The 12586-nt window shown below is 40.4% G+C and overlaps 1 protein-coding gene across 2 annotated transcripts in view; it reads left to right on the forward strand.

The window, feature by feature from the left end:
- The window catches only part of LOC128699651 (WD and tetratricopeptide repeats protein 1), a 72125-nt gene that overhangs the window by 5914 nt on the left and 53625 nt on the right, over positions 1 to 12586 (forward strand). For both annotated transcript variants that reach the window (XM_053792406.2, XM_053792404.2), the window contains exon 2: positions 8546 to 8732. In XM_053792406.2, coding sequence (XP_053648381.1) covers positions 8574 to 8732 — 159 coding nt within the window. In that variant the 5' untranslated portion in view covers positions 8546 to 8573. The remainder of the gene's footprint in view (positions 1 to 8545; positions 8733 to 12586) is intronic.

The following is a 12586-nucleotide window of genomic DNA, read 5'->3' on the forward strand; positions in this document are numbered from 1 at the left end:
TATATATATATATATATATATATATATATATATATATATATATATATATATATATATATATATATATATATATATACATATATATATATATATATATATATATATATATATATATATATTTATATATGGATGCAAGGAGGGAAGAGTATATGGAGAAAAAGAGAGAGGTTAAGAGAGTGGTGAAGCAATGTAAAAATAGAGCAAATGAGAGAGTGGGTGAGATGTTATCAACAAATTTTGTTGAAAATAAGAAAAAGTTTTGGAGTGAGATTAACAAGTTAAGAAAGCCTAGAGAACAAATGGATTTGTCAGTTAAAAATAGGAGAGGAGAGTTATTAAATGGAGAGTTAGAGGTATTGGGAAGATGGAGGGAATATTTTGAGGAATTGTTAAATGTTGATAAAGATAGGGAAGCTGTGATTTCGTGTATAGGGCAAGGAGGAATAACATCTTGTAGGAGTGAGGAAGAGCCAGTTGTGAGTGTGGGGGAAGTTCGTGAGGCAGTAGGTAAAATGAAAGAGGGTAAGGCAGCCGTGATTGATGGGATAAAGATAGAAATGTTAAAAGCAGGTGGGGATATAGTTTTGAAGTGGTTGGTGCAATTATTTAATAAATGTATGGAAGAGGGTAAGGTACCTAGGGATTGGCAGAGAGCATGCATAGTTCCTTTGTATAAAGGCAAAGGGGATAAAAGAGAGTGCAAAAATTATAGGGGGATAAGTCTGTTGAGTATACCTGTTAAAGTGTATGGTAGAGTTATAATTGAAAGAATTAAGAGTAAGACGGAAAATAGGATAGCAGATGAACAAGGAGGCTTTAGGAAAGGTAGGGGGTGTGTGGACCAGGTGTTTACAGTGAAACATATAAGTGAACAGTATTTAGATAAGGCTAAAGAGGTCTTTGTGGCATTTATGGATTTGGAAAAGGCATATGACAGGATGCATAGGGGGGCAATGTGGCAGATGTTGCAAGTGTATGGTGTAGGAGGTAGGTTACTGAAAGCAGTGAAGAGTTTTTACGAGGATAGTGAGGCTCAAGTTAGAGTATGTAGGAAAGAGGGAAATTTTTTCCCAGTAAAAGTAGGCCTTAGACAAGGATGTGTGATGTCACCGTGGTTGTTTAATATATTTATAGATGGGGTTGTAAGAGAAGTAAATGCGAGGGTCTTGGCAAGAGGCGTGGAGTTAAAAGATAAAGAATCACACACAAAGTGGGAGTTGTCACAGCTGCTCTTTGCTGATGACACTGTGCTCTTGGGAGATTCTGAAGAGAAGTTGCAGAGATTGGTGGATGAATTTGGTAGGGTGTGCAAAAGAAGAAAATTAAAGGTGAATACAGGAAAGAGTAAGGTTATGAGGATAACAAAAAGATTAGGTGATGAAAGATTGAATATCAGATTGGAGGGAGAGAGTATGGAGGAGGTGAACGTATTCAGATATTTGGGAGTGGACGTGTCAGCAGATGAGTCTATGAAAGATGAGGTGAATCATAGAATTGATGAGGGAAAAAGAGTGAGTGGTGCACTTAGGAGTCTGTGGAGACAAAGAACTTTGTCCTTGGAGGCAAAGAGGGGAATGTATGAGAGTATAGTTTTACCAACGCTCTTATATGGGTGTGAAGCATGGGTGATGAATGTTGCAGCGAGGAGAAGGCTGGAGGCAGTGGAGATGTCATGTCTGAGGGCAATGTGTGGTGTGAATATAATGCAGAGAATTCGTAGTTTGGAAGTTAGGAGGAGGTGCGGGATTACCAAAACTGTTGTCCACAGGGCTGAGGAAGGGTTGTTGAGGTGGTTCGGACATGTAGAGAGAATGGAGCGAAACAGAATGACTTCAAGAGTGTATCAGTCTGTAGTGGAAGGAAGGCGGGGTAGGGGTCGACCTAGGAAAGGTTGGAGGGAGGGGGTAAAGGAGGTTTTGTGTGCGAGGGGCTTGGACTTCCAGCAGGCATGCGTGAGCGTGTTTGATAGGAGTGAATGGAGACAAATGGTTTTTAATACTTGACGTGCTGTTGGAGTGTGAGCAAAGTAACATTCATGAAGGGGTTCAGGGAAACCGGCAGGCCGGACTTGAGTCCTGGAGATGGGAAGTACAGTGCCTGCACTCTGAAGGAGGGGTGTTAATGTTGCAGTTTAAAAACTGTAGTGTTTACCTGGAGTTTACCTGGAGAGAGTTTCGGGGGTCAACGCCCCCGCGGCCCGGTCTGTGACCAGGCCTCCTGGTGGATCAGCGCCTGATCAACCAGGCTGTTGCTGCTGGCTGCACGCAAACCAACGTACGAGCCACAGCCCGGCTGATCAGGAACTGACTTTAGGTGCTTGTCCAGTGCCAGCTTGAAGACTGCCAGGGGTCTGTTGGTAATCCCCCTTATGTGTGCTGGGAGGCAGTTGAACAGTCTCGGGCCCCTGACACTTATTGGCAAGACAGTGATGGAGTGAATGATGGTGGAAGTTTTTCTTTTTCGGGGCCACCCTGCCTTGGTGGGAATCGGCCAGTGTGATAAAAAAAATAAAAAATATTTATATATATATATATATATATATATATATATATATATATATATATATATATATATATTATATATATATGTATATATTATATATATAATGTAGCAAGATCACCACGCATCTAGAAACCCATCAGTTACACAACCCAGGGCAACATGGGTTTAGAACAGGTCGCTCCTGTCTGTCTCAACTATTGGACCACTACGACAAGGTCCTAAATGCACTAGAAGACAAAAAGAATGCAGATGTAATATATACAGACTTTGCAAAAGCCTTCGACAAGTGTGACCATGGCGTAATAGCGCACAAAATGCGTGCTAAAGGAATAACAGGAAAAGTCGGTCGATGGATCTATAATTTCCTCACTAACAGAACACAGAGAGTAGTCGTCAACAGAGTAAAGTCCGAGGCAGCTACGGTGAAAAGCTCTGTTCCACAAGGCACAGTACTCGCTCCCATCTTGTTCCTCATCCTTATATCCGACATAGACAAGGATGTCAGCCACAGCACCGTGTCTTCCTTTGCAGATGACACCCGAATCTGCATGACAGTGTCTTCCATTGCAGACACTGCAAAGCTCCAGGCAGACATCAACCAAATCTTTCAGTGGGCTGCAGAAAACAATATGAAGTTCAACGATGAGAAATTTCAATTACTCAGATATGGTAAACATGAGGAAATTAAATCTTCATCAGAGTACAAAACAAATTCTGGCCACAAAATAGAGCGAAACACCAACGTCAAAGACCTGGGAGTGATCATGTCGGAGGATCTCACCTTCAAGGACCATAACATTGTATCAATCGCATCTGCTAGAAAAATGACAGGATGGATAATGAGAACCTTCAAAACTAGGGAGGCCAAGCCCATGATGACACTCTTCAGGTCACTTGTTCTATCTAGGCTGGAATATTGCTGCACACTAACAGCACCTTTCAAGGCAGGTGAAATTGCCAACCTAGAAAATGTACAGAGAACTTTCACGGCGCGCATAACGGAGATAAAACACCTCAATTATTGGGAGCGCTTGAGGTTCCTAAACCTGTATTCCCTGGAACGCAGGAGGGAGAGATACATGATTATATACACCTGGAAAATCCTAGAGGGACTAGTACCGAACTTGCACACGAAAATCACCCACTACGAAAGCAAAAGACTTGGCAGACGATGCACCATCCCCCCAATGAAAAGCAGGGGTGTCACTAGCACGTTAAGAGACCATACAATAAGTGTCAGGGGCCCGAGACTGTTCAACTGCCTCCCAGCACACATAAGGGGGATTACCAACAGACCCCTGGCAGTCTTCAAGCTGGCACTGGACAAGCACCTAAAGTCAGTTCCGGATCAGCCGGGCTGTGGCTCATATGTTGGTTTGCGTGCAGCCAGCAGCAACAGCCTGGTTGATCAGGCTCTGATCCAATAGGAGGCCTGGTCTCAGACCGGGCCGCGGGGGCGTTGACCCCCGGAACTCTCTCCAGGTAAACTCCAGGTATATATTTATATATATATATATATATATATATATATATATATATATATATATATATATATATATATATATATATATTATATATATAATATATATATTTATATATATATATATATATATATATATATATATATATATATATTATATATATATATATATATATATATATATATATATATATATATATATATATATATATATATATATATATATATATAATATTTATATTATTAATCTTCTTGTAACAAACCAGCCATATCCCTTCGAGGCAGGGTGGCCCACTAAGAAAAACGAAAGTTTCTCTTTTTAAATTTAGTAATTTATACAGGAGAGGGGGTTACTAGCCCCTTGCTCCCAGCATTTTTGCTGCCTCTTACAACACACATGGCTTACAGAGGAAGAATTCTGTTCCACTTCCCCATGGAGATAAGAGGAAACAAACAAGAACAAGAACTAGTAAGAAAATAGAAGAAAACCCAGAGGGGTGTGTATATATATATATGCTTGTACAAATATGTGTAGTGTGACCTAAGTGTAAGTAGAAGGAGCAAGACATACCTGAAATTTTGCATTTTTATGAGACAAAGAAAAGACACCAGCAATCCTACCATCATGTAAAACAAGTACAGGCTTCCATTTTACACTCACCTGGCAGGATGGTAGTACCTCCCTGGGCAATTGCTGTCTACCGACCTACTACATATATACACATGCATATATATATATATATATATATACTATATATATATATATATATATATATATATATATATATATCTTTCTTTCTTTCAACACACCGGCCGTATCCCACCGAGGCGGGGTGGCCCAAAAGGAAAAACGAAAGTTTATCCTTTTACATTTAGTAATATATACATGAGAAGAGGTTACTAGCTCCTTGCTCCCGGCATTTTAGTCGCCTCTTACAACACGCATGGCTTACGGAGGAAGAATTCTGTTCCACTTCCCCATGGAGGTAAGAGGAAATAAACAAGAACAAGAACTAGAAAGAAAATAGAAGAAAACCCAAAGGGGTGTGTATATATATGCTTGTACATGTATGTGTAGTGTGACCTAAGTGTAAGTAGAAGTAGCAAGACATACCTGAAATCTTGCATGTGTATGAGACAGATAAAAAAAGACACCAGCAATCTTACCATCGTGTAAAACAATTACAGGCTTCAGTTTTACACTCACTTGGCAGGACGGTAGTACCTCCCTGGGCGGTTGCTGTCTACCAACCTACTACCTAGAATATATATATATATATATATATATATATATATATATATATATATATATATATATATATATATATATATATATATATATGCATGTGTATGGAGTGAATGATGGTGAAAGTTTTTCTTTTTTGGGCCACCCTGCCTTGGTGGGAATCAGCCAGTGTGATAATAAATATATATATATATATATATATATATATATATATATATATATATATATATATATATATATATATATGTACATACATATACACACACATACACACACATACATACATACATACACAGTAGACAATCATTTAGCATGGTTTTGTCTTGCAAAGTTTTGGATATAGCACGATTGAAGAATTTTGGCCTACATGTATTTTTGTTTAACACTTCGTAAAATAAGTTTAACACTGTTGCGGGAGGGGGGAAAAATTGAGCAACGCCGGGCAGGATGGTGTTTAGGTTACACCATTGTGTCAGCAGGGGAGACCTACTGCCATGCCATCCCCTGCCTCCCTCAGCCACCCACACCCACCCACACCCACCCACACCCACCCACTTACTGACTTGACTGAATGACTTACTAACTTGACAGAATGACTTACTGACTTGACTGAATGACACACTGACTTGACTGAAAGACACACTGACTTGACTGAATGACACACTGACTTGACTGAATGACATACTGACTTGACTGAATAACTTACTGACTTTATGCCAGAACCTGTACCATCCACTTCTGCCAACAGCCAACAACCATCCACCACAGCCCAGTAGGGCCACACCATCCATATCCACTCTCTTCACAGTCATCCACAAACACCATCACCCACAATTTAAGGTAAGAAATACTATTATTTCTATTGCATTAATAGTTTTAAGCAGTAATATATCACAACAATGCACTACAATTACATATTTACTTTTATTTTGTAAGATCTGGAGGTCTAAAAAAAAGTTATTTGGCTTTTTTGGGGCTCCCAGGAATGTAACCCTATTTTTCCATAAGTTATTCAGTTCATCTAACATGGTTTTGTCCAACACGGCATTTTCAGGAATGTTACTACAGTGTAAAACGATGGTCTATTTGTGTACTCGCCTAATTGTGGTTGCAGGGGTCAAGACTCAGCTCCTGGCCCCGCCTCTTCACTGACCGCTACTAGGTCCTCTCTCCCCCTGCTCCATGAGCTTTATCATACCTCGTCTTAAAACTATGTATAGTTCCTGCCTCCACTACATCGCTTGCCAGACTATTCCACTTCCTAACTACTCTGACTGAAGAAATACTTCCTAACATCCCTCTGACTTATCTGAGTCTTCAGCTTCCAATTCTGACCCCTTGTTTCTCTGTCCCATCTCTGGAACATCCTGTCTCTGTCCACCTTGTCTATTCCACACAGTATTTTGTATGTTATTATCATGTCTCCCCTGACCCTCCTGTCCTCCAGTGTTGTCAGACCGATTTCCCTTAACCTTTCTTCATAGGACATTCCCCTTAGCTCTGGAACTAGCCTTGTTGCAAACCTTTGCACTTTCTCTAATTTCTTGACGTGTTTGACCAGGTGTGGGTTCGAAACTGGTGCTGCGTACTCCAGTATGGGCCTGACGCACACGTGTATAAAGTCTTGAACGATTCCTTACTGAGATACCGGAACGCTATTCTCAGGTTTGCCAAGCGCCCATATGCCGCAGCAGTTATCTGGTTAATGTGTGCTTCTGGCGATGTACTCAGTATTATACTCACTCCTAGGTCTTTCTCCTTGAGTGAGGCTTGCAGCCTTTGGCCACCTAGCCTATACTCTGTCTGCAGTCTTCTTTGCCCTCCTCCGATCTTCATGACTTTGCATTTGGCAGGGTTAAATTCTAGGAGCCAGTTTCTGGACCACACATCCAGCCTGTCCAGGTCTCTTTGTAGACCTGTCTGGTCCGCGTCTGATTTAATTCTCCTCATTAACTTCACGTCATCTGCAAACAGGGACACTTCTGAGTCTATCCCTTACGTCATGTCGTTCACATATACCAAGAATAGCACTGGTCCCAGGACTGACCCCTGTGGGACCCCACTCGTCACCGGCGCCCACTGTGATACGTCATTACGGACCATGACTCGCTGTTGCCTCCCTGTTAGGTATTCTCTGATCCATTGCAGTGCTCTTCCTGTTATACGTGCCTGTTCCTCTAGCTTCTGTACTAATCTCTTGTGAGGAACTGTGTCGAAGGCCTTCTTGCAGTCCAAGAAAATGCAATCAACCCACCCCTCCCTCTCATTTCTTATTTCAGTTACCTTGTCGTAAAACTCTAGTAGGTTTGTGACACAGGATTTGCCTTCCATGAATCCGTGCTGGCTGTCGTTTATAATCTTGTCCCGCTCCAGGTGCTCCACCACTCTCCTCCTGATAATCTTTTCCAAGACTTTGCATACTATACATGTCAGCAACACTGGTCTATAATTTATTGCTTCATTTCTGTTTCCCTTCTTAAAGATGGGGACTACATTTGCCTTCTTCCATACTTCAGGTAGTTGCCCAGTTAGTGACATACGTAGTGTCCCTGCTCCCTCTCTAAGGACCCACGGAGAGATGTCCGGTCCCACCACCTTTGAGGTATCAAGGTCACTTAGGAGCTTCTCCACCTCCTCCTCAGTTGTGTGTAATTCATCCAACACTTGTTGGTATATTCCTTGTTGCTGTACGCCACTGTTTTGTCTTCCCGTTGTCCCTTCAGCCTCCACTGTAAATACTACTTCCTGAAATCTCATGTTGAGCTCCTCACATACCTCCTGGTCGTTTCTTGTGAGCTCCCCACCTTCTTTCCTCAGCCTGATTTCCTGGTCCTTGACTGTTGTCTTCCTCCTGATGTGGCTGTAGAGTAGTTTTGGGTCAGACTTGACTTTCGATGCTGTCATTTTCATACTGCCGCTGCGCCTCCCTTCTTATCTGTGCATACTCATTTCTGGCTCGTCGGCTAATCTCTTTATTCTCCTGAGTCCTTTGCCTTCTGTACTTTTTCCATTTTTGGGGGCCTGAAATGGATTAATCTGATTTACATTATTCCTTATGGGAACAAATTCGTTCGGTATTGGCACTCGAACAGCCTTCTGGAACAAAGAAAATTCGTATCCTGAGGTACCACTGTATGAATTATGTAATCCCTTATTTACCTTGTCAAACTCTTCTCTCTCCAAGTAGTATTGTATACATTGACTACAGAGATCTTTCTCGTATTTATTTTGTATTTTTATCACTAAAATTTTAATATTACTGTGTGTTTTGGATTTCACAGTACAGTACTGTACATCATGTTGTTTTATCTTTACAGAATTGGATTGGTATAAAAAATATCTGCCATGTATACAATGGAGGATCATATCGTAGGTCAGTCAGTCCCAGAGAATTCTGAAGCCAAGGACTCGACTCCTGTCTTCATCTCTCGTCAGTCTGTGCTGTTCAGGAAACCTTCTAAAAAGCTCGGTTTTCTGCAGCTGCAAAGAAATCGTGAAATTGAGGTGAGGAATTGCAATAACATCATATATGTAGTAAAAGAAAACAAGTTCTTAAGTTATGAGAAGTCATAAGGTCTGTATATTCAGAGTTAGTCATACTCCACCCTACATCATTAATTGGTTCCAAGAATTGTGACGTAAACCAAATGGAATGCCTCAAAATAATGACAAACACTGTAAAACTAGCATAAATAAATTGTGAAAGAATAAACTAAACCTTATTTACCTTGTGATTTGACCTTGAAAATGCCTTAAGTATGAGGAAAAACACCTTACAATTAGCATAAACAACTTGCATTAGAATGTAACTCTTGTTAAGGGATTGAAGAATATTTTAGTCTTAATTTGTAAGGAATAATAAATTAATAAAATTATGTTATCTACCATAAACTTAGCATCTCTTCTCCTTGCTGGGTCCTGGGAGAGGTGGGGGTTGATGAGAGAGGAACTAGTTGGAGGAGGAGGAAGGTGTGGTAGCTGGTGATGATATACAGGACTACTACTACAACACACTGTTGTGTTTTAAATTGTTACATATTTTACTTCTTTTATCTTATTGTTATTTTTTTATGTTTTACAGTGGACCCTGGGTTATCAGCCGTAATCCATTCCAGAAGGTCGGCCTAAAACTGAAATGGCCAAAAACCAAAATAATAATAATATTTGTGTATCTTTATACGTACATGTATATGCTTCTAAACTGTTGTGTTCTGGGCACCTCTGCAAAAACAATGATTATGTACGAATGAGGTGAATGTGTTGAATGATGATGAAAGTATTTTCTTTTTGGGGATTTTCTTTCTTTTTGGGTCACCCTGCCTCGGTGGGAGACAGCCGACTTGTTAAAAAAAAAAAATTGATCTGTTCCAGACACCCAAAAATATTAACAAAAAATTCATTTTTTGAAGATTAAATATAGTTTTACATACACAAAACAATGAGAACTAAATAAAATAAATAATGAACAATTAAATCACTATTATACATACTTTTATTGAAGACACTTGTTGGCTTATGGAAGATAGGGAGGAGGAGAGAGGGAGTTGGGGTTACTGTTTGGAAGGGAATCCCCCCTCCAGAAGGACCTCAGATAACAAGTCCCTCTCTGGAGTTACTTCCCTTCTTTGTCTTTTGATGCCACTAGGACCAGCTTGAGTCACTGGACCCCTGCCGCACAAAATAACTGTCCAGAGTGCTCTGTTTTTGGCGTTTCTTTAAGATTTCCCTGAAGTGGGACAAGGTTTTGTCACTGAGCATGTTGCAGATATGGCTTGTTTCAGCTTGGTCAGGGTGATGCTTTTCAACAAAACTTTGCAACTCATTCCACTTTGCACACATGTCCTCAATCACTAAAGAAGGCACCTTCTCCCCTCTCTCTTCCTCCTCCTCTGAAGCAATTTCTTCAGCTGCAGTCTGTTGCTGTTCCAGTTGAAGGTCTTGCAGCTCCTCAGTGGTTAGCTCTTCCCTGTGGTCCTCCACCAACTCTTCCACATCCTCGCCACTCGCATCCAACTTCCACTCACATCCAACTTCCCCAGTGCCACAATAGATTGCACAACAGGCATAGGGTCCTCAGGGTCAGCCCCAAACCCTTCAAAACCTCTCTTGGACACAATCTGGCCAGTTTTCTCCAAGTAGAGTTCAAAATTCTGGAAGTTACTCCCTGCCAAACCTTACCTATAAGGTTTATGCAGTGGAGGATACTAGAGTGATTCTTCCAGAACTCTCTTAGGGTCAAATGAGTGTCCAAGGTCACTTCAAAGCACCTTTGAAACACTGCTTTTGTGTAGTTGTGTAAAGTTTTTTAAAGTTAGAAATGACCTGCTGGTCCATGGGCTGGATGAGAGGAGTAGTGTTAGGAGGCAAGAACTTCACTGTTATAAAACTGAAGTCCCTAAACAATTGGTTTTCCAATTCTGGAGGATGAGGAGGAGCTTTGTCCAGTACCAGGAGGCACTTAAGTGGCAATTTCTTTTCCAGGAAGTATTTTTTCACACTGGGGCTGAACACATCATTGACCCACTCTTTGAAAATGTGCCTTGTGACCCTTGCCTTATTATTAACTTAACACATCACACACAATCTATTCTTGATGACATTGTTTTTCTTGAATACTGGGATTTTCAGAGTGATATGCTAGTCAGGGCTTTGCTTTGAAATCCCCACTAGCGTTAGGACAGAACAAAAGAGTAAGCCTGTCTTTCATAGGCTTGTGTCCTGGCAGTGCTTTTTCCTCCTGCGTAATGTAGGTCCTCTTTGGCATCTTCCAAAAGAGGCCTGTTTCGTCACAATTGAACACTTGTTGGGGAGGGAATCCATCAGCCTCTACATACCCCTTGAATTCCTGCACAAATTTTTCAGCCACACATCTGTCAGAACTTGCAGCCTCCCCATGCCTTACCACACTGTGTATGCCACTACGCTTCTTAAATCTCTCAAACCAGCAGTTGCTGGCCCTAAATTCACTAACAGCAGCACTTGTTCCAGGCATTTTCTTTACAAGATCTGCATGCCTTCTCACAAATCATCGACTCTACAACACCATCTCCTGCTAATTGCTTTTTGGTGATCCACAAAATCAACAGCTTCTCCATATCTTCCATTATCAGTGACCTTTGTTTGGTTAGCACATTTACTCCTTTTGCCACATCAGCTTCCTTGATTTGTTCTTTCTTTGCCAGGATAGAAGTGATTGTTGATTTTTTTTTTCTGTACATCCTGGCACATTGTAGCACTCGAACACCACTCTCATACTTTTCAACAACTTCTTTCTTAAATTCCATCGTGTTTCTCATTTTCTTTACCAAAGGAACTTTATTAGGAACTTTCATTGGGGGCATGGTTACTTATTTCCCAATTGCACTTAACCCTTTCAGGGTCCGTCCCGTAGATCTACGGCTTTACGTTTAGGGTCCAAACCGTAGATCTACGCAATGAGCTCGGCTCACTCTGATAAGCTGTGAGTGGTAAATTTGGGTCTAGATATGAGAAAATACATCTATGTGGTATGTGTACACCACATAAAACAAATCCTGCAGCACACAGCGTATAATGAGAGAAAAAAACTGAGACCATGATTTTCGATTAAAACAGTGACTTTGCAGTGTTTTTTTGTATGTTTTTATAGTTGTATCTGCGATTTCTTGGTCTCATTTGATAGAATGGAAGACATATTACAGGAATGGAGATGATTTTGATTGGTTTTAGTATTGGAAATGGCTTGAAACTGAGCTCAAATTAGCGGAAATGTTAAATTTTTGTCGATGTTCAAGAGTAAACAAACGACCTCACACGTCTAATACATGCCAGCTGGTGGGTCTAATATACATTCACAAATGTGATGATGATATACAATTATTACAATATTGCATAACAGTAAATCTTCTATTTTTTGGAAATGTTAATTTAGTGCCAGGAATGCCTGCATTGTTTATTCTGGACCCTATTTTGAAATTGGAATATTTTGAACTTTGTGTTAAATTGGCCAAATTACCAATTTCCGATCACTTTATTTTGTAGTTGAAGCAGTTGACTGGGCGATTTCTTTTGCTCAATCGATAGAATAGAAGTAGTACTAGTGAAATAGCTAAGAATTTGGTCGACTGGAATAATGTAATTGGCCTACAATGGGAGTCAGTCGGCAAAATCGCCAATTCGTAAATATTGCTGACACATCAAAATTTGCGAGAGCATAATTTTGTCAATTTTCCATCAAATTTCGCACTTTTTGTTTTATTACCTTCAGAAAAAGATTCTCTACCATTTCATAAGAAAAAATAACAAATTTATTTTTTTTTAAATTCTTGGACACTGGTGCACCCTTTGAAATTTGGCTTCTGGACCCTGAAAGGGTTAAT

Source organism: Cherax quadricarinatus, chromosome 67 (assembly GCF_038502225.1).
Source record: "Cherax quadricarinatus isolate ZL_2023a chromosome 67, ASM3850222v1, whole genome shotgun sequence".
In the NCBI taxonomy this organism is placed as follows: domain Eukaryota; kingdom Metazoa; phylum Arthropoda; class Malacostraca; order Decapoda; family Parastacidae; genus Cherax; species Cherax quadricarinatus.